The sequence below is a fragment of the Larus michahellis genome, chromosome Z (genome assembly GCF_964199755.1).
Source record: "Larus michahellis chromosome Z, bLarMic1.1, whole genome shotgun sequence".
Lineage (NCBI taxonomy): Eukaryota > Metazoa > Chordata > Aves > Charadriiformes > Laridae > Larus > Larus michahellis.
In genome coordinates, this window is record NC_133930.1 from 11678237 (window position 1) to 11699562 (window position 21326).

At 45.9% G+C, this 21326-nt stretch overlaps 1 protein-coding gene across 5 annotated transcripts in view; it reads left to right on the top strand.

Moving 5' to 3' along the window:
- The first annotated feature begins 201 nt into the window (after positions 1-201).
- LOC141735819 (phospholipid-transporting ATPase ID-like) overlaps positions 202-21326 on the top strand; it is a 91735-nt gene continuing 70610 nt past the window's right edge. Inside the window, exons 1-3 of one of the 5 annotated variants that reach the window (XM_074569091.1) lie at positions 12747-12875; positions 13225-13368; positions 20305-20383. In XM_074569091.1, the coding sequence (XP_074425192.1) occupies positions 20341-20383 (43 nt within the window). In that variant the 5' untranslated portion in view covers positions 12747-12875; positions 13225-13368; positions 20305-20340. Of the gene's footprint in view, positions 280-12722; positions 12876-13080; positions 13369-20072; positions 20090-20304; positions 20384-21326 lie in introns of those variants that run through there. The other 4 variants (XM_074569093.1, XM_074569092.1, XM_074569089.1 and 1 more) reach the window with 4 other exon arrangements.

Sequence of the window (21326 nt, forward strand, 5' to 3'; positions counted from 1 at the left end):
TCCTGCCTATGGCATATAAACCTTTGTAATACCTGGTGTCATGCTCGAGTCCAACGATCAATTGCTTTTTATTTACTCGGTGCTACACGGTGCCATGTTCCACCCACAGCTTCGGGAACTTTGCCTTTTCTCTTGCAGTCCTGATCGAGTACACGAAGCACACCAAGGCTTCTGGACCGCGTTCAGCGTGTCCCTGCTGACGGGTTTACCTCCGGATCCTGGAAAGCCCGGTGCTCCGTAGGGAGCTTCACGGCTGAGCTGAGGACACAGAACAGCCAGGTAGGACAATTCCTTCATTTCTTCTTCTAGGAGAAAAGTGTAAAAACTTCCACAGGAGCCCAGATTAGAGCTATTTTTTTCCTGTGTATTTTTTTTTTTCCTTTTGCATGCTGGATTGTTCTGCATCTGTAAATGTTGATTCTCGATAAAGGGTCTTGTGTCTAAGTTTTCTTTATGTAGTGCCAGCTTCATTGTGTCAGTCACACCCAAAGGTAGAGTGATTTGGGACCACTGCAGTGAGGCTTCAGCAAAGCTCTCCAAAGTCGGTGGGAAAGCACAACTCCATTTTACTGGCTTTGGATTCAGACCCCTCTTCTCTCTCCGTTTAAAACTTCTGAAGGGGAAGCCAGGCTTTTCCTTCTCTGTGTGCTTGAATTTAAAAGGTGCTCCAAGCTCTCCCTACCCTCGTTACTGGCAATTGCACTTTAATTTAACAGTAAAGGCATGAGACGCGGGAATGTCTTGCCTCCATCATAAACGGATTTGCCCTGCAGACAGGGCCGATAACATCTGTAGATAAACAAGACTCCTTTTCCCTTTCCCTGACTCACGCCATGGGCCTGTTCAGCTCCCTCCATAGGTTATCCAGTGTTATTCTTTCATCCATTGCTTCCTTCCTGCTCCATTGTTCATGTGATCCTGAGTTTACTGGGACCTGCAGCTACTGTGGGTTGCAATTTCAGTGGCCACCTGGGTGACCAACTAGTTTAACATTAAGACCTTCACTTTCTTTCCCCTGCCCTTTGATGAAAGGTGTTGTGTGCAGTTTATACAGTTGCTGTCGTCGGGACTGTTGCCAACGCTTTCCCCACCTGCCATTTCACTTCTTGGACAAACAAGATTTCGTTTACTTTTCCATCTTAAATCTACTGCTTTGGCTTTATAACAGCACAAAAGATGTTGATACAGGTGTGAGGGGAGTGAGAACAATGGTTTTGCTTAATTTATGCTTGGTCGGAACAGAGTGCTGTGCTGTCTTGCATCCCTGTTAGGAGTGCTCTCCCTGATACTCTCTTCTAGAGCCCTCCACCCTTGGTGGTGTCTTTGCAGACTCTGTGGAAACAGTCTCTACCTCAGAGAGCTTTTTTCAAGGGCTATGTCTCTGCACCAGGGTGGAATGGCTGGAGTGGCAACTACCTTGAACATCTCCTGAAGGATTCTCCCACTTAACAAAGCCATCCAAACTGATGTGTATCTGCTCCTGAGCTGCTATAGTTTGGAGGAACTGTCATGCGAGCATAAACTGAAATTGATAGTGATTTATGTTTATTTGCGAGCCTGTAAACCACGACTACTCTGACTAACATTGTCTTCAGCTGTATCTGCTGCGAGACCAACCAATGCCTCAGCTGGCTGTGTTGGGCTTCCCAGGCACTGTGCACGAACCTCAGGCTCCGCTCAAAGCAAACACAGGCATGTTGTGGTTTGGGCTGGGCTGGCCACTAAAACAAACGACAGATGTTCTCTTTTACCTCTTTCCCCTTCAGAGAAGATAGAACATTTCCCTTCAGTGGAGAGGAGAGAAAATGAGAGGAAGAGAGGACTTATGGGTTGAAAAGAAACCAAACTACTTTAATGAAATATTTATAATAAAATAATAATAAGAGAAAGACAATAATATCAATAAGAAAGTAAAGAAACATATACAATATACACAAAACTGGTATTGAGCTTCCAGGTTGATGATCACATCACCAGCAGGCACTGAGAAAGTCCCAGACTGGACTCAGCGACGGACAGGAACTGGATTCCAGACCTGGATTCAGGAATGCATGGACTGGGATCAGAGGCAGACGAACAGACGGAGTCCTCCTCGGACACCAGCCATTGAAGAAGGAGAGCTGACCCTTTGATCCCTCAGCTTGTATACCGAGCATGATGCCAATGGGATGGAATAGCCTGTTGGCCAGTTTTGGGTCACCTGTCCTGTCTGCTCCTCCCCACAGCTGTGACCCCTCTGTGCTTTTCAGCTTCCGACCCTCCAATGGGGCAAATAACAAAGTTAGCTGACCTTGGCTGTTACACCAATAAGTATAAGCAGGAGCCTCTCTGCGTACTATTCCTTGGTATTAACTATAAACATCAGGTTTATCACTCTGGAAGCGGACACCATATGAAAAAATATGCCATGTCATTTATTTCAGTTAGTTAGAAGAGACTTAACTGAGAAATAAAATTACTGAACAGAAAATAGGTTCTGTTTTACACCAAATCAGGGCATACCTGTGAACACATTAAACTCACTGGTTTCCAGTGCTTTTCATTACCATTATATGAAATGCCAACAGCATCCTAGCCTGTATCAGGAATAGTGTGGTGAGCCGGACTAGGGAAGTGATCATCCCCCTGTACTCGGCACTGGTGAGGCCCCACCTCGAGTACTGCGTTCAGTTTTGGGCCCCTCGCTACAAGAGGGACATTGAGGTGTTGGAGCGTGTCCAGAGAAGGGCTACAAAGCTGGTGAGGGGCCTGGAGGACAAACCTTATGAGGAACGACTGAGGGAGCTGGGGTTGTTTAGCCTGGAGAAGAGGAGGCTGAGGGGAGACCTTATCACCCTCTACAACTACCTGAAAGGAGGTTGTAGAGAGATGGGGGCTGACCTCTTCTCCCTGGTGACAAGTGATAGGACGAGGGGAAACGGGTTCAAGTTACGTCAGGGGAGGTTTAGATTAGATATTAGGAGACATTTTTTCACTGAAAGGGTTATTAAACATTGGAATAGGTTGCCCAGGGAGGTGGTGGATTCACCATCTCTGGAGGTGTTTAAAAAAAGAGTAGATGGGGCACTGAGGGACACGGTTTAGAAGTGGCTCTTGTCAGGGTAGGCTAAAGGTTGGACTCGATGATCTTAAAGGTCCCTTCCAACCTCAACAATTCTATGATTCTATGATTCTATGATTCTATGATTCTATATCCATCAAACAGTGAGTTTGTTTTTCAGTTTAGGTCTGACTCTAGGGCTGTTTCACTGCATCCTTGTGCGCTCCTAAATTTTCTTTTTTTCACATGTGAATCCTTTTGCTTCTGCGGTCTGGCCTTCACATAAGTGCCTGCCTTCTTCCTCTGAGTCTTCTCCTTCGAGTGCCATGACAGCCTCCGGAGAGACCCCTTCTTGTTTCCTAACAAACAGAAGACTAGAAACAGGAACCAAAAACAGGCAAACCTGACCAAAACTGTAGGACGCTTGCAAGATAAGCCACAGACTGAAACCAACTTCCAAGAAATAATTTGTTCAGTAACTTTCCACCACACCAGGTATTGATTAATGAAGCAATACACACTTTGGTCTATTTAGATTTCATGCCTCATTGGCATGGTTACCTCACGTCACGAATATTTTTTGGAATCTCAAGGTAGAGACATGCTACCCACAGCTTTACCACGTGCCAGAGAGGCTTCCCAGCTACAGCTGGTCACCAGACACTATTTTTGACTCTGTCTGCTTGACAGAGATCGTTCTCTGGATTGTCACCAGTTTCCCTTGTGGTCATCCCTTGCTGCAAAGCCACGCTACAGGTGGGCTGCCCGCGCTAACATGTGCTTTGCTTTATTTGGTTTACAAACAAAATTTCTTCTCAGCATTTTTCCTGGAGTAGTGTAAATATGCTGTTCCCAAATGTGCTCCACAAACTCACTTGGGATACTGCCTTTGTCTAATCCCTTCATGTTTTAGGCTACTTTTTCTCCTATGGCCAAAACAGCAATCTGACTGTAGGAAAAATTTCATGTCCGCGCCTTTCTGGGCAGACACAACCTGCCCAGCAGATGACATCCAAAGAAACATTCAGACCTGTGTCTGAGCTGGTTACATCTCTGCACCATCCTCACTCCAAGGCTAATCCAATCATGCTTTTATGCTTTTTCTGAGAGAAATTATGACTTTCATTTACTGACCCAAGGTGTTTATTCTGTTCTGATTTCGCCATCATTGTGAAGGCCTTTAGGGATTATATGTGTTTTCTAGTACTTTGCTTCATTCCAGGGAACTTGGCCAGATAGTAACAGTCCTTAGAAGACATTTCTTCTTCACTGAAGCCCTGAAAATATTAGCTATTTAATAAAATATTAGCCTAAGCAGTTACGTGGGCACTTGGGGTACCCGTACCCTAATGTGGAGCTGGGCGACGGGCAGAGCACTGCAGAGCTCTGCTTTTGAGACGTGCCACATCTCGGATGAGGAACACTTTGTTGCTTGCCAGGATTCAAGGCTACGAGAAAGTTAAAAATGCAGATTTGGAAATAATCGAACACAGCACAAAAAAGACACTACAGATACGAAACACACCCCGAAGATTATGCTTAAGAATACAATTTCTCATTGGCTGCACTAAGCCTCATGTAGTTTCCACCTCTCTTTATATCATTTTAAGTTGCGATATCCTGTCATTATCTGAAGATTACCTATATCCTTGGGGGGAGGAGGCACTGAAAAAAGGTTGAGCTTTCCCTTCTGCGCCACACCAAGCCAGAGCACCATGGGATTTTTGGGTTTTTTTACTTCCTTGTTAAGAAAACTCCTGTCTTTATTTCTCCTGACTAGGTGTTTGGTACTGCTGAAACCTTACTTAATTCCCTTTAGTCTCGCAGAGTCTTTGATTAAGTTTTCTGTTGTGTGCCTTCATTAGCACATTTCTAGCTTCAGGCTGTGTGTCATTGCCTTCTGGAGATATACTGTAAAACCTTGATCCCTCTGTCACAAACAGCAAACGCTGCCTCTTCTTATGGGACCCACAACTAATTTTACCCTGCAAGCAGCACATAAAAACCAAAGATGGTATGACAAATTGCAATGCTGGGAATAGGGGGTTTAATTTAAATACCTGCCTCCCTCTCCATGTATCTCCTTGATTTCAAAGGGTTCTTCTGTGATACTGCATCACACCCCAACAGAAGAAATGGGAACAATTAACCTCAAATAAGAGATATACCCTCAGCATCCTTGTGGCTGTGTGCACTCCGGTGTGTAGTTCTCACTGATTTAGCAGCTGCTACTTCCTTCTCCCCCTCCAGCTTCTCCTAAATTGCTGGAAGGAGAACATGCCCTCCTTAACTCTGCCATCACATCCTGAAGGCCCTGTGCACCCTTCAGGTCATTCCTCTCCTTCATATGGCTGCAGAGGGATTTATGTGCATGGCTTCCATTTGAGTTAACGGGAATTCACCGCTTCAACGCCGACTTTCTGTGTGTGTGGAGATGAGGATAAAACAGGTCTTTATACTCAGCCATGTAAGTGCAGAGGAACGTGCATTTCTGTCAAATACCTGCAGAACAGATAAAGGAACAATCTAACATAACATAAACTTGCACTGGATGAAAGCAAAGGCTGACAGTGCCAGGACCTGGCATGCCTGTGCTGTGGTCGTGCTGGCGCAGATGTGGTTATATATGGTTTATTTACTGGCAAGGTGATGCTGCAAATGAAGTGCAAACTGTTGATAAAAATGTCATGCACATTCCTTGGGGAAATCTCCAGGGAAATCAATGGTTTTGTGACTATTTATGCCAGGTTGCATTAGCACAGAGATTTTAGATCTTTGGTTAATTAGCTAAAATGTGGTGTTTCAAAGGGGACCCAGATTCTCTTTTCTCAATACTTTAGGCTCCCTGGGCCTTGTTTTATAAGATGGCTATTTTTTTTTTCTGACTCTATCCCAACCACGTTACTTTGCCATCAGGCAGAGGCTTCCTTATTCTTCTCATAGCTCACAGAACTTTAGTTATGACAAGGTCAATTCACACAGTCCCAGTGATCAGCGCTAGAATAATATACCCTTACATGCTCCTGTCCCCTTTTGGGACCATGACCCTACGGAATGCGGGTGCTGCTGCACATCCCTAAATCAAACATCAGTTGGTCACCCCTGAGCTCCCCCTGGCTTCTCTGAAGTGGGCCGACTCATCACCATCTAGCCAGCAAAAGCTATAATAATATAATAAGGACTTAATGCAGAAAATACTACTATTAAATTTACAAAAGATCGTTGATACTAGTGAGAATTTCATGGAAGGCAGGAGGTTGCCTCCATATTTTTCCTGGAGGGGTAGATGTAACTGGGAAAAGAGACAGTACAGATATACAAACACGTGTTGTATTTAATTTGGAATTATGGCTAAAGTGTTCATGAGCATAATGGATGTGACATGATATTTAAAGGAATCCTCTCAGAATGCCACTGGGTTTTTCATGTGAAGGATAATTGACTGTCAGGGCAATACATACTGCAAACCATGAGCAGCTTAAAGAAATAAATCCCAGATCTCTTGGGTGATGCTCTAGGGAATGCAGAAACGAACGGCTTCCTGAAGATCCAGGGGTCTCCCACTGTTTCCACACATGCTTAGTGCAGAAAACTCTGGAAGTGGCCATACGGGACTGGGCTGAATTGCCGCAGTATGAAACTGCCTCTCTGGCGTGGTGGACACTGCTCCTTAGTGATTTACCTGGAAAACTGAAGGCAGATCCACTGCAGCCCATCCTCCTTTGCCTGCTGAGCTTTGTCAGGCACCAGTGCTTGCTCTCCCATGGCAGTGGAGCTTACAGAGAGAGTACACAGGCTAAGCACCGTCAGGACTAGAGCATCTCTGGGAGGCTTCAGGGGATTAAAGATTGTCTATCCATTATACAGCCCTTCGGGTGATGTTATACTGAGCCAAAAGTGCTGTTTCTCCCACGAGTGCAGCCCATTTTTCCCATACGCAGAGCTCGTGGGAAGACTCTGTAAAACCTGAGGCTTTTTGTTGGCTTGACATGGGTTGGATTTCCTCTGTGTGTTCAATCACGGGGTCCCACTGGGGGGTATCCTAATTCCTCAGTGGTATGAGCTGGGTTTTTTTGATGTGTATCTGAGGAGTGTGCATGTGACAGTGTTTGAAGTGTCACCAGATACAGCATATGTGTTTGTGGCAGCTACTGCCTTGCAAATAACAGCAGGAGGTCTTGTGTAATACCTGTGTTACAAAGGGCACTTTAGTCGGAGGCTCTAACAAGCTCGGCTGTTGCTTTGCCCTCAGCTATTGATTTTTCTATTCATGTAGGCATGATTAGCTTTTAACGAGCCCTCACAAGCATCCCCCCGAGATTCCACTTTGTTCACCGATGATGATTAGGAAATCTGTGCTAAAAGCAGTGTGGACACATCTGGGGTTTGCTGTAGCGGCTGATTAATCCCTGTGCTTTCCCTCTGCAGCCGGGCACGTGCGGTGTCATAGGTAAATGAAGAGACACAGATTTATAGCCCAAGAACGTAACTCTGAGATAGGTGGATCTCCATCAGCTCCCACTGAATTCTGTGTCCATCAAGTCACCTAATTTCTCATGGGATCACAGCAAACATTTCAGGTCCCCGGGAGACTTCCTCCCTTGCAACAGTCCCTTCCCTACCAGAGCAATGAAATTTTTGGCCAGAAGGGAGTCGCAAACACAAGATCCCAATTCTGGTGGGAACAACCTCAGAGAAGAGAGATGCCCTTGGGCCGTATTCCCTGCAGAACTGAGTTCAGCTTTATCTCCCCTGCAGTGTAATCTGGGAAACTGAATCCAGATGAAAGCTCTTTGACCAAAAGGTTTTCGACTCTGCTCCGCCTCCTATGGGCTGCAATGGGAACAATTTAGAGAGACTATTTTAATTTCTGTTTTAAAATGTCAGGAGTTACCACATTTGCAGGTGTTGGTGCCAGGAAGATGAGATCAGTAGTCACCAGAGCAAGTTGCTTCTTTCTTTTCAAAGGCAAGAGGCTGTGCCTTTGTGGATTTTTTATGATTTTACCCATCTGATCATTGTTTGGTAAGGGCCTGGAGTACTGTGCAAGGGGCTCTGATGGAGAAAGGGAATTTCTAGCCATGCACTCCTCCTTCCCTGCTGCAGGTAAGTGGCACTCCACCGGATCCTGATCAGTATGAGTCACGTTATTCTGCGCACACCCACTGAAACTATTTTCTGACCATTTCCATTTGGTATGTACCTTACAGCACCGTGTCGGCTTCCACTGCTGGAGTAACAGGTGAGGTATGGGAGTATTTCTGTACGGACCTGCAGTGCAGAAGCTGCACACTTCAATTCAGATCACACCCTGGGAGAAGGATGCACAGGGGTAGGAATCCAGAGCATCTGCTCAAATTGAGTTACTTTGGATTTCTACCAGCTTATCAGTTCCTTAGAGGAGCAGTTAAATGAATTTGGCTGAGTAGCTCCCATCAGGCAAGGAGAGCCCTAGAGCAACTGGTGACTTTGTGTAATTGCCTTCCTGCCTACATTTCATTCTCCTCCCACAGTCTGGTCATGATAACAGGGACATGTAGGGTTTCTTTTTCCCTTCCTCTGCAGTGTCGTGGTGAGCTTTCTGCTGCCAATTGGACAGTTTCAGCTGCCCCATCCTCTTCAGGGATCAAGGAAGCTGCCAGTACACTTCAACCTTCCTCACCTGTGATACAGTATATTTTGGGACCTCTGGTCTTTCGTTATTGATTTTATGATTGTGCTGGTGTTTTCTGGACGACAGCAATTTGCAAATCGGATGTTCCTCTTACGCTGTATTTTTTAAACAGCTGTCTGATATTCAGGGGGTGGGCATTAATGTCCCAATTTGTTCCTTTCAGTCCTGTATTTCTTACACATCCTACACTGACTTTTGACAGCAAGAGGATGCAGAAAGTCTCTCATAGCAAAGGCAGTTGGGACTAGATGCCCATCTGACCACTTGTAGCCATTGCAGGTGCTCATAACAACAGATGTGTCAGTGGTCCCCAAAGTGAAGTACAGTCCTTATCCTTCCTCTACACAAGGCGCTCCTTGCTGGCCAGGACTAGTCAGCAAAGGGGAGAAAAGCTGGGATGAGGAAAGCATAGGCTGTGGGAGGAGATTCGGTCATCTAAGGCTGACCCTTGGGCGGTTGTGATGAAACCCCTCAGCTCCATGTAGAAAGACTTTTCTGGAGTTGTGACTCCCATGGTTAGTATGAGCAGTGTGCTTGTGTTGGTTTGGGAGCTGGAGCTTTGGTTGTTTGTGTGAAAATGATCCCTGGACATTGCACGGGTTCTGGGTGCAGGGAGCCCAGCTTGGCTCGATCGGCCACAGCGAATTCTCTGCAGTGAGAGGTACTGGCCGTGGCAGAACTTCAAACCTTGCAGTTCAGGAGCTGCAGACTGCAGTCACAAGACAGTAAGGGAAAGCAAATATCATCAGTCCTTCTTTCGAACTATATAGGATAGTTGGGAAAGCATCTTGGTTGACAGTAATTTTAAAAATAGCATTGACATAGGGAGGGCTTCTTGCAGGGACTGGCATTTAGTTTAAGTCTACACTGTGGGATGCTCCAGGGTGTGTTTCTCTTCTCTTTCTCTCCTATCCTCTAGTTATTCTTCCAGTTACTTGGGGGCATATTAAGCCATTCAAAGCCTTACTAGGTCACCAGGCATATTTGGGTCCTGTGTGCTCTGGAGATGGTCCTCTGCTCTCTCAGCTTTGCTGTTTGGAGGGAAAGCTGATCTGGTCTGAGGGGTAGGATGAGGGCATCTGTTAAACATCAGTGTCAGTAAGTCTTCAGTTTTGCATCTCAATCGTAGTTGCAATGCAGCACAGGGTGAATGACTGGAAATCCTAGGATAAGGTCTTAATGGCATGAATTTAAATCCATCCCACTCTAAGCTAGCCTTCTGTGACTAGTGGGCACTTGGGAAAGTGGAGGTTTGAAAGGCGAAGCACCATGGTTTGGAGGTGACTGCCTGGCCAAGGAAATAGCTCTTTTACTGGAAAGGCAACAGACAGAACTTCTTCCCACAACTATCGGTCACCGCAAACACACTGCTGCCTTGCTGCAGCTGGTCAGCTGAATCTCTGCCCAAACCATGGTGCTGCAGTGGGAGCTCAGACACCCAGCACGCATGTACACCCCTCATGCAGGCACTGAAATTTAGACAACTGACACTGCAGGCTGCAGCCCTCCCTGATGGGTTCAGAAATTTGCAAAGGAGGATGCGAATGGTGTGATTATTGGGAAGATGCTACCCAGGGACCAAAGTGTAAGGCAAGGACAAGAGAGCTGAGTTCACAACACTGAGTCACTCCCACTCTTCTGAGTGCTTCCACATGTGCTGAGCTTCCCTACATGAGCAGGTTCACTGAAATCCATGGGGAAAGCATAGCTGAGGGAAAAAGTCGTTGCCAATGTACGTGAGGTGGATTTCAGTGCCAAGAAAAATCATTAGCAAACTCATGTTTGAGTTTACTCAATTTTTAGCTATTCTAAAGTCTAAATAAGCCCCAAGGCCGGCTGCTTTTATGGTTGGGTCCACTCTCATGTCAAAGAAGATGAACCTAACTCTAGGAAGGAAAACATGACTGTGGCTGAGGTAATGAGCCAGGTAACAGGTAGTAACAAGGATGTATAAAGACAGCAGCAAAGAAAGTGGGAGTAGTATGGAATGAATCATCATTAGCTAACATGTTAAAAAGGGGGGGAAAAAGCATAAGAAAGTTCTAGGAAAGAGGAAAACTCCAGAATGAAGCAAGACCAAGGAGTTCTCCAAATACGTAGAAGGATCGAAATTAATCCAGATCCTTGTACTTTTGGTTATGGGAAAAAATGTGATACTTGTGGCTGTTGCTGTTGAGATGGGTTGTGCATGGTGAGAACATAGGAAATGGCTAATGCAGGGGAAATTCTCTCAAGTTAGATGTTTTTCAGTTCAAAATCGTCTGAAAATGACCTGGGTCTTGACGACATTAGTCGTCTATGCCATGTCCCATGTTGGCTGTTTGTGTGGATGGATACTTTGTGTTGGAATTAGGAAGCCAATTCCATAAATGTTGTCTCAAATAGGTATGGCTTGGAAGAATAACCCTGGAGTCACCGCAAAGTGGCATAGCCTCTCGTTCTTCCTTCAGAATTTCCTTATGGTGCTATAGGATCCTCTTCACTGCCACTTTGCACTTTAACCTTCATGACCGCGGGAGTACCGCCATTGCAGCATTCCAGGTCCTCTGTAGCTTTTTTCTTGACAGGTATTAAAGGAGAAGACGCTGCCCAAGCATTTGCACGCCACCCAAGGAGTTGCACACGCACCACCCAAGTCTGTCACTGCTCAGACCAGGGTCCCTTCACAGAGGGCGACCCCCATGATTTTTGTTCCAGGGGCTTGGGAGAAACACTACCGAAACGTCAGTGTGTTATCAACATTTTCCTCATACTAAAAGACTAAACACAGCACTGTACCAGCTGCTACAAAAATTCCTAATAAAATTAGCTGTATTGCAGCCTAAAGGCTTCAACAAATTTGCCTGCTCATGCGAAGTAAAGCTAGGCAAACAGCATAAATCACACCATATTATAATTCTAAGTCATTTATTCTCAAATAACTTATTTAACTTAAATAATTTATTCCTAAAACTTACTCAGTTAAGCCAAACCACTAGTATCTCTCAACAATAGGACTTCAGAAAATTTCACCTTCTAGAAAATACTCTTTGGCAAAGCCTTCACTCCCATGTGACTATAATTAATCAGCTGATCAACGCGTTCAAGTGTTTGTGGGTAGGTTTGAAATTAATTCTAACAGTGTTCACGTAAATCCAGTGGGAAAACACAGAAGATGAAGGAAAAAACAGAGATAAATACATATAGAAATCCTTTATGTTAAACTTTCTCTTGCTGTCTGCAATAAATTGGGACGTTCCTGGCAGGCATTACTGTCAATGCAGCTTAGGGAAAGAATATGGTGATTTTAGAATAATTACAGTTCACAGGTATAGGGAAGAAGGAGGTGAATTAAAGTTGTAGTTGGCCCAGTTTGAACCTTGTAGTGTAGCTGGTAGGTGAAATGCCAGGGGACTGGCATATAGGAGGGTACTGTATTGTGAAGGGTCCCACAATTCTGACTGTTTGGTTCGTTGATGGTGGGAGAAAGAGTGGGAAGGTGAGGAGGCTCATGAGAGTGCTGAGTGGTTTTGGTGAGGAGGAGCCCCTCAAGGGAGGCAAGGCCCGGCAGGTGTCATGGAATCATAGAATGTGTTGGGTTGGAAGGGACCTTAAAGATCACCTAGCTCCCAACCCCCTGCCCTGGGCAGGGACACCTCCCACTAGACCAGGCTGCTCAAAGCCCCATCCAGCCTGGCCTTGAACACCTCCAGGGATGGGGCATCTACAGCTTCTCTGGGCAACCTGTTCCAGTGCCTCACCACCCACACAGTGAAAAAATTTTCTCCTGATACCTAATCCACATCCCCGAGGCCAAGGGGAGGTCATGCTCTCAGGGATGAGCAAGCCCTGACGTTTCAGCGCTGAAATGATCCTCTGGCAGGCTGGAGGAAGCTCTGTGGTTGGGTTGTGCAATTGTGCTCGATGAGGTTTTTCTCTGCAGAGTTTTTTGCTACTTGCAACTATTGGAAAGTGGGTGAGGTGGAGCCTTGGGATCAGCTTGTAGGACAGTGTCTCTGGGTTTAAGGAGTCCTGACCGGTTCCAGTATTACTGACACAGAGTGAGGGGCTGCTGCTGGGAAATAGATCCCTTACCAAGTTCATCCTTTTTTAAAGGAATTTGATATGCTGGAGTCTTTTACTCGCTTGGTTTCCTTTTGAAAGCTTCCGCGTTGGCAGGAGGTAGGTAAGGGGAGCAGCAGTTGCCTCTGGATTAATTGGGGTGCCCCAAGCCTAGGTGCTCTGCTTTTCTGTTTTGCTCTTTTGCAGCTTGTTGGGCTGAAACTTTTTATTTTTAAGGGAGCTACTACACTCTCCCTATCTACAGGAAACAGAATAAAAAAAAAAAAAAAAAAAGGGAAGAATTTGGCAAGGAGCCAAGCCCAGTGACTGAACTAAGAAGCAGGGAACTTGGAGTAAGTTTAGTTACAAGGACATTGCGTGGCAGAGCGGGTCCCCAGTGGATTTTAAGGGTCTTGGAGACAAGCACGCGATGCCCGTTCCATAGCGCAAAGAAGCTTTGCTTTCTTAGACGAATGTCCTGGCGCTGCGACTGCGAGTGAAGCTGTTGGTCTTGGGAGGGGATAAAGCTGCGTGTAAATGAGAAGACAGGAGCGTACCGGAGTGCTATGGAGGGCAGCAACTTTGTTGCTGTGACTTTTACAAGCCTTCAAGGGTAAGATTTACTGCTTTCCTTCCGCTTGTTTGTTTTCTCTCTCAGCCTTTGGGGGCAGAAAAACTTGCGTTTTGTTTTGTTTTATTTTCCCCCAGACCTGAGAGTTTTGCGAAGCTTAATCAAAGCGTTTCGGGGTTGAGTGGTTTTTTTTTTTTTTTTGGGTGAGTGAGCTGGTAGACTTCTGTGTGGAGTGTGAGCTGAGCTGTGCATGATTTCCAGCGGCGGCGGGGCCGCGGCCGCCCGGGGTAGCTGCTATTGTTCCCAGTGCTTGGGAGGGAGCAGACGCGGAGCCCGCGTCCCCCTGCGGGAACTCGTCTGTTGATCCGTAACTTGAGCGTTGCCACTCGCTCACCCAAAGGAGCCGGATGCAAATTTCTGACTGCTGTTCTGGTGTCAGTTTAAAGGGTGCCTTAATGAAGACAGATGGGGGATGTTGGATCACTGCTTTAAAACGTGGCAGATAACAGGCTGAGTCTGTTTCCCAGCAATTATAGCTAATTGCATTGGCACGTTTGAGCGTAGGGGGTGGGAACACACAGTTTCATGGGTCTGTGTTTGTATATCTTGGAACAGCAGCAAAAAATAGCTGGAGGGCCAGCTCACCTCATCCAGGTGTTTAAAAAGCTGGGAAGGTTTCAGGGATACTTTCAAACTCCTTGCATTTGAGCTAGTAGATTTAAACCAGAGTCACCGCTCCTTTTGTAAACCCTGATGCCAAGAGTGACCATTTATAGCTTCTTAAACTTATTCCAAGTTGAATTCAGGTAAATCCAATTTCAGCCCCAAAAGAGTGTTTTTCTGGGATTAAAAACATGTTTCCTCTGTTCGTCCTGCAGCTTGCTTTCAGTTTCCCACTTGCAAAGCAAGGAGTAGTACAGCCCATGCTGCTCCTTGTTTTGCTCTTGAGGTGTTCAAACAGAAGAGGTTGTAAGGAGGGGTGGAGAAAAACAAATGCTAATGTAGTACAGTGTTAAAAGATGATCAGTGCTAATTATTTCTAATGGCTGCAATTTTTGTGTTTGCTTTCAGTAGGGGAAAGCATATGAATCGTACTCTTTGGAACCCAAAAGCGAGCAATTTGACTGAAATAGTTAATATATCAGAAGTTTAAAGGGGGTCCTTTGCAAATATGCCTTTGTGTGGCACATTACCAGGTCAGCCCATGCCAGGTGTGCCAGGCCTTTACATTGCTCTTCGTGGAGCATTAGCAAACATTGCACCAACTGTGATGTCCTTCTCTGCGATACCTGGGAGTGATCGTGACTCTCCTGCGTTAGCGCCTGAGCATGTTGTCGTGGTTTAACTCCAGCCGGCAGCTAGAACCACACAGTTGCTCCCCACAGTTGGGGTGGGGAGAGAATCGGAAGAGTAAAAGAGAGAAAAAACTTGTGGGTTGAGTTCAAGGTGGTTTAATAGGTAAAGCAAAAGCGGCACACGCAAGCAAAATGAAACAAGGAATTCATTCCCTGCATCCCATCGGCAGGCAGGTGTCCAGCCATCTCCAGGAAAGCAGGGCTCCATCACCTGTAACGGTGACTTGGGAAGACAAACACCATCACTCCAAATGTCCCCCCCGTCCTTCTTCTTCCCCCAGCTTTACACACTGAGCATGACACCATATGGCATGGAATATCCCTTTGGTCAGTTGGGGTCAGCTGTCCTGGCTGTGTCCCTTCCCAGCTTCTTGTGCCCCCCCGGCCTGCTTGCTGGCAGGGCGGTGTGAGGAGCAGAAAAGGCTTTGAGAGCTTAGCAACAATCAAAACCACCATTGCGCTATCAAAAGTATTTCTTATGCCAAATCCAAAATATAGCACTATATCAGACGTGAGTAAAAAAATTAACTCTGTCCCAACTAAAACCACGATACATGTGCACCCCGTCAGGCATGCAACTAAGGCATGGAGAAAACAGGGAGTCTGAGGACCTAATGTATTTTAAACCCTTGATGTTTTCCCAGTTGTGCCTCCAAAACCAGTTTAAAGTGATATGCATTCAAAATTTAGGGACTTTGATTTGGTTCGTCTCATGGTGTTTAACGGCATTACTCCACCAAGAGCACTAGACAGCACAGGCAGTCTTGAACCTTGGCTGTCACGATGCCCAGCGCTTGGGATCTGCTTTCTCATAGACTGAGCTACTGGTTGGATATTTAGTGCTGTAGCCTGAAAAAGAAGGGGGGAAAAAAAAAAAAAGGTTTCTAAGACCTGTGGGTATTTGTGGTTGTTCCATCAGCTGAACACAGATTAAAAAATAAAAGTTAACTTCTAAGTCTTGCTCATATGCAAAACCTGACCTGTCATGGAAAGCTGGTGAGTGGAGGTATGGTATGCTTTCTGAATTTTTACCTGGACAGGGCTATTTACATTTTTAGAGTGTATACATACCACACTATGTTTGGTGGCAAAACTGACTGAAGAAATCATGTTCTCCTGCCTAATTCTCCTGGACTCTGGATACATGCTTCTACTACTATGGCACAACTTGCTGCCCCCTCAGATCTGCTACAACCACTGCCTGGGCAGGAATTTCTCTCTGTACTGAACTGCACCCCATGATCTGGATTAAAATAACCCTTCCAAAAATGATTGTATTTAACATGGATCACTTCACAGAGTCTGGGAACAATAAGATGGGAGCAGAAGCATCAAGTATTTTCTAATCCGTATTCAGCATTGGATCTGATGTATTGTCTAGCTACATCCAGAGAAACAGGGCCAAGAAACTAGCCATGTTTTCCATCTGCCGCATCTCTTCTCTGTTCATCCGAGTTGTGCCACGTCTTTTCTCATTTTGCTGCTCATCACTGGGCTGGTGGGAAGTGCCTCCCTACACCTCCTGTTTTGCAGCACAGCCCTTAGCAAGCCACGGTTTTGGATTAGGTTGTAGCCCTTTGCAAATTCCACGAGCCATAGCTCATTGCAACCTGCCTCTCATGCAGGAGGAGCTTTGCAGTTGTGTTCTCAAGCCAAATCTGGCTCTTGTCTCTCTTAAATAAGGTTGAGTGTGGTTGGCGAGAAAGCATCCCTTCCCTATTGAAGACGCATCAAAATAGTTTCTTGCTGTGGATATTAAAGTGCTCAGAGCCCATGATTAAACTGTCAGTAGCCATAAAGCAGGTGGATTGTCTTTGGAGAAATGTAAGCCCTAGTGAGACAGTTTGCAGAGCATTGTAGGTAAAAAGCCTTTCTATAGCGAGAAGCGATAATTTATTCATAGCTTATAACGCCAAATTCCCATAAATGAGGAACCGGGAATTTGAGCTTTAAATAATTTTTGCTATAGGCTTTGGAAACATGGGGAAGTAACACGTGTCCTGTTAAGCAGAGCAGTTGGACCTGCATGGTTACTCAAATATGTGAGCCCCTGTTGATTAATGAAGAGCACAGGGTACCTGGAGTAAACAGAAATGAAAAAAAACCCACAAAATAATCAAGTGGAAAATGGAATAACATAAAAAAAGTCCAGAAGGGCTGACATATACTGTGGAAGGCAACTTGAGAAGATTGAAGCAGTGCTTCACTTTGCCTCTGAAAATAGCTTGTGCCAGGGAAATTGAAGGCAAACAGGAAATTGCCTTTTTTTTTCTGACTATAGAAAGTTTTTGTGTGTTTTATGGGTTTTCAATTAATTCAGGAATAAGAGGCTGTGAAAGTGTCTTACCAAAATCTGAAAAGCACTTCATGCCACGAGAAAATGAAACATGTGAGAGGTCATTTTTTTCCAGAAAGCGCAAAGAGAAATTGAAACCGCAGCAGTGTCTTTGAGTGACAGGAGGCTGAAGACCCATCGTTGAGATTTTGGAAGAGAAACTGAATCTCACATTTAAAAGAAAAAAGAGAGATTAAGTAAAGAAAAAAACAAAACAGAGTCAAGAAAACTGAACAGGGATGTGCATTTTGATCACCAGTGGAATCTGGGTGGGGAAAAATATCCTGAGGGAAATTGTTGATAGATACAGGTGCAAAGATGTTGGACCCTGCAGGTAGGAACGAGAGTCCAAAATACCCCGAGAAAAAGACCTGGGACTGAAAGGCAGGCAGAGCTCAGGTCAGCCAAGAGACCCCATCTGTCTGTAGAAGCATTGATAACCAACACAAACGGGAGCAGGACCTGGAGCACCACCAAAAGGGACAACACCACCGTCATTCGCTTAGGTTTGTTTTACACTTGCAGCCGATGGTCAGTGAACTATCAGGCTGAAAACAGACTCCTGGAAATATGAAGGTACTGGCACAGGTTGGGGTGTGAGCAGACCGGGCAGACAGAAGCTGCAGCCAGCGTGAGAGTGGCTTGCTAGGCAAAGGAGCATGAGGATTAGATGTGTGAGTCAATAACAAAGGAGCAAAGGGATATATTTGCAATATTATGAAAATAATGGGTACACCTCAGTGCAATAGGGGTGTGTCAAGCCCTTAATGCCATTGTGTGTGTGCCCATTGAATACTGACACATTCTCAAACGACACTGTGGTTTGGGCAAGCAAGGAACTGAATTTTGCATAAAGGGTCAGGTCAGCTTGGGAAGGATTTATGACTCCTGGGCTTTAACCAAGTAAGAGGCTATGCTAAATCTGTGTGATCAAAATGACATACCAGAGACATAATTGGTACAAATGGATATGGCAAAGTTATCACCTGTGCCTGCCCTAAAAGACAAGGTTTATGGGAATGGTGAGCCTGGAAGGGTATTTGTGCTGGCCATGATCGTGACTAACGTTTGCTGCCGAGTGAAGATGTTCAATGAATGCAATCCTAATCAGATGCACTGAGAAGCTGAAGGAATTAAAGACGCCCTCCATGCCAAAATAGTGTATTGTTGCAGTCTTGTTGTCATACTGCAGTCACACCAGAAACTAGTGATTAAAGAATCACAGTAATTAACAAAAGCCATGTGTCAGAGCTGAAGGAAGTTTCAGGTTTTTGTTTGTGTGACGCGGATCTTAACTCTATTGTTTGTTTCGTGTTATTGCTGCTGAAAGAAGGCTTATAACCACCCTCTCTTCTCCGCTCCCCCACAAATATAAACATCCTTTTTTCCCCCTCTGCTGAAATTACACGCCTTGCTAATTGAGTACACAGCTGGGAGAGGTTTGGTAGCTGCGCACAATTTTTCTAAAACATTTGGCAAACACAGCAAAATCCAGAGTACAGCAGTATAGCCCTATGATGATTACAAGCAGCCCGCCTTTTGGCATCCTTGCACTGCCGGGGGACAGTGATGATCAGATCTGTGTCTCTTGGTGCTCCAGGAAATCTGAGGTCTTTCCCTCTGGGTGTTTGGGCAGTGTGTCTTGCTCCTCCCACCGTCTTGTGGGGAGCTCTCAGTCCTAGTCAGGAGGGTTTTGTAAGACATAATAGCGATTCTAAACCATGGAAGATGTTAAAAATGACAGGCTGAGGTCAGTTAGGGATGGAAAGTAAGGCTGGTCAGCAGGGTTGAGAAAGCTTTAAGTTGTGACACTGAATATTGTAACTTTGAGCGGTTTAGCTCCATGAACAGAGGAAACTTTGAGGAGACGTGTTGCCAAAGCATTTGTTCTGGTGGGCAGAAACTACCAGCTGTAGATGAGTGAATAGAAGGGGGATGTCCGTCAGGCAGAGTGGGCACAGAGGGGCTCCTGGACACGGTGGTGAGCGGCAGGGAGAGCAGGTCCGGGGCTGCGATGCGCTCAGGGTGTGCAGCACTTGGTTGGCCGGCCGGCCGCAGCTTACCTGCTGCTGTTTGCCTTATCTCAGGCTCATTGAATGGCAGCTGCTAAATATAGCTTTTGCTTTAGCATCTGGAATAGAGATCTGCACAGAAATGTTTGACCTATGCAATGATTGTAGACTTTTCCTTAATGTTTACCTTCATTTTCTGAAAAGACTTGAAGCCCGGGCTTGCACTGGGCATGGTTCAGTGATGTTGTGTCAGGCTTGCATTTGGGCAGTGGCATAGGCAGTGTTCGCGTCTGCGTGTTTCCAAAATAACGATGTATTTGCTATACTTGTCTCCTTAGACACCCTTGCTCTGCGCAGATAGCGTAGAATAAAGTGCAAAAACTTCATTCTGCCACCCAGAAAACTTGTTCTAGGTAAATTGCAATTCCCTCAAATGTCTCAGCTTGGCTCCACTGGCCAGCTAAGCGACTGGTACAGCAATCCTGTTGATTCAGGCTCCCCGTCAGTCAGGCAGTGCCGGCATTTCCCATTCTCACAGATCTTCACAGGCCGTCAGCGTCAACATCACTATTAAGTACTTTATATAAACTGATCCTTGGAACACAGAAAGTTTAATTACAGACAAGTTTCATTTAAAGCTGAATTCCTCTGCATATCAGGATACATTCAGTGCCTTAAATGTATTTCTGGTGCCTGGCTTTAGGCTTCTGGGCCAGGAAGTTTGCAGCCTGTTGGGGAAAAAATTTATTCATAGCCGTACAGGCTAGTCCACCCCAAACACGGAGGGTGACCAGCAGATGGACAACAGCGTGAGCCAGCACATGTCGAGCACAGGCAGATGTACAGGAAACCAGTGCTTCCCGCTGCTTCCCCCTCTTCAGGGAGGCTGGTCTTGCTCTGGGTAGTCACACAGTTCCTCTGTACCTCAAGTACAAGCCCTGTGTGTGTGTATTTTTCCTTTTCATATAGGGCCAAGGTAGTAGGAATATCCTTTTCTGTCTCTCTTCCACCAGCCCCTTCTTTCTGCCATGTCAGGAGATGAGCAGATCAAAATGTCCAAGGTAAGGTAGCCCACACTGATGCGGTGCAACTTGCAAACCTGAGATGGTTTTGCATTTTAAAGCACACTACGTGACAAACTGTAGTGGGTGGCCACTGTGCTTAGGAGTTTGGTTCTCCCATTTTATGGAGACAGAATTACATGTATGAGCTGCATCACGTCGTGCTGCAGGGATAGAAACCCCCACTGTGAATTACTTCCTCTTTTCTCTTCCAGAAGTTCCATGGAGTTGGACTAAAATAAAGTTTGGGGATGTCTCTATTCGGATTGAAATTTGGAAAGAAGAAATTGAAAGGTGAGTGCGGTGTGGTAGTGCCATTGTCACGGGTGACAACATAAGGAATGTAAATACAGCACACGTGCGAGCCCTTGAGAGACTGCTTGGGAGCATGCCTTACACCTGCGGGGCAGGCAGAGGAAGGCACACTTTCTTTACTTTTCCTGCATTTCGTACTACTTTGGGGGAGTGCTGCGGCCTGTGTGCCAGTGAACGGGGGCACGTCTGAAAAAGAACAGGCTGCAAAGTTTGTGCTCTGTCATGACACATGACTGGCTTGGGGAAGTTGGGTTTTGGCATCCTTTCTAAACGGATCTCTTGTTGGAGTGGGCAGAGGCGCAATGCATAGTGCCCTCTCTCAAAGCAGTTTATAAAATATACCCAAGAAGCAAGACATCATGAAGGTCTGATGCAGACTTCTGGTGATGAAATGTGTTAATGGTGATGTCCAGATATTCCCTTCAATGGGAGGTAGGAAGGAGAGTAGGCTGCATCAAAAGCAGCATGGCCAGCAGGTCAAGAAAGGTGATTCTGTCCCTCTACTCTGCGCTGGTGAGACCCCACCTGCAGTGCTGTGTCCAGCTCTGGAGCCCTCAACACAAGAAGGACATGGACCTGTTGGAGCAGGTCCAGAGGAGGGCCACAAAGTTGATCCAAGGGCTGGAGCACCTCTGCTATGAGGACAGGCTGAGAGAGTTGGTGGTGTTCAGCCTGGAGAAGAGAAGGCTCCGGGGAGACCTTATAGCCCCTTCCAGTACCTGAAGGGGGCCTACAGGAGAGATGGGGAGGGGCTGTTTGCAAGGGCATGTAGCGATAGGACGAGGGGCAATGGTTTAAACTAGAGTAGGGTGGATTTAGATTAGACATTAGGCAGAAGTTCTTTACAATGAGGGTGGTGAGACACTGGCACAGGTTGCCCAGAGAGGTGGTGGAGGCCCCATCCCTGGAGACATTCAAGGCC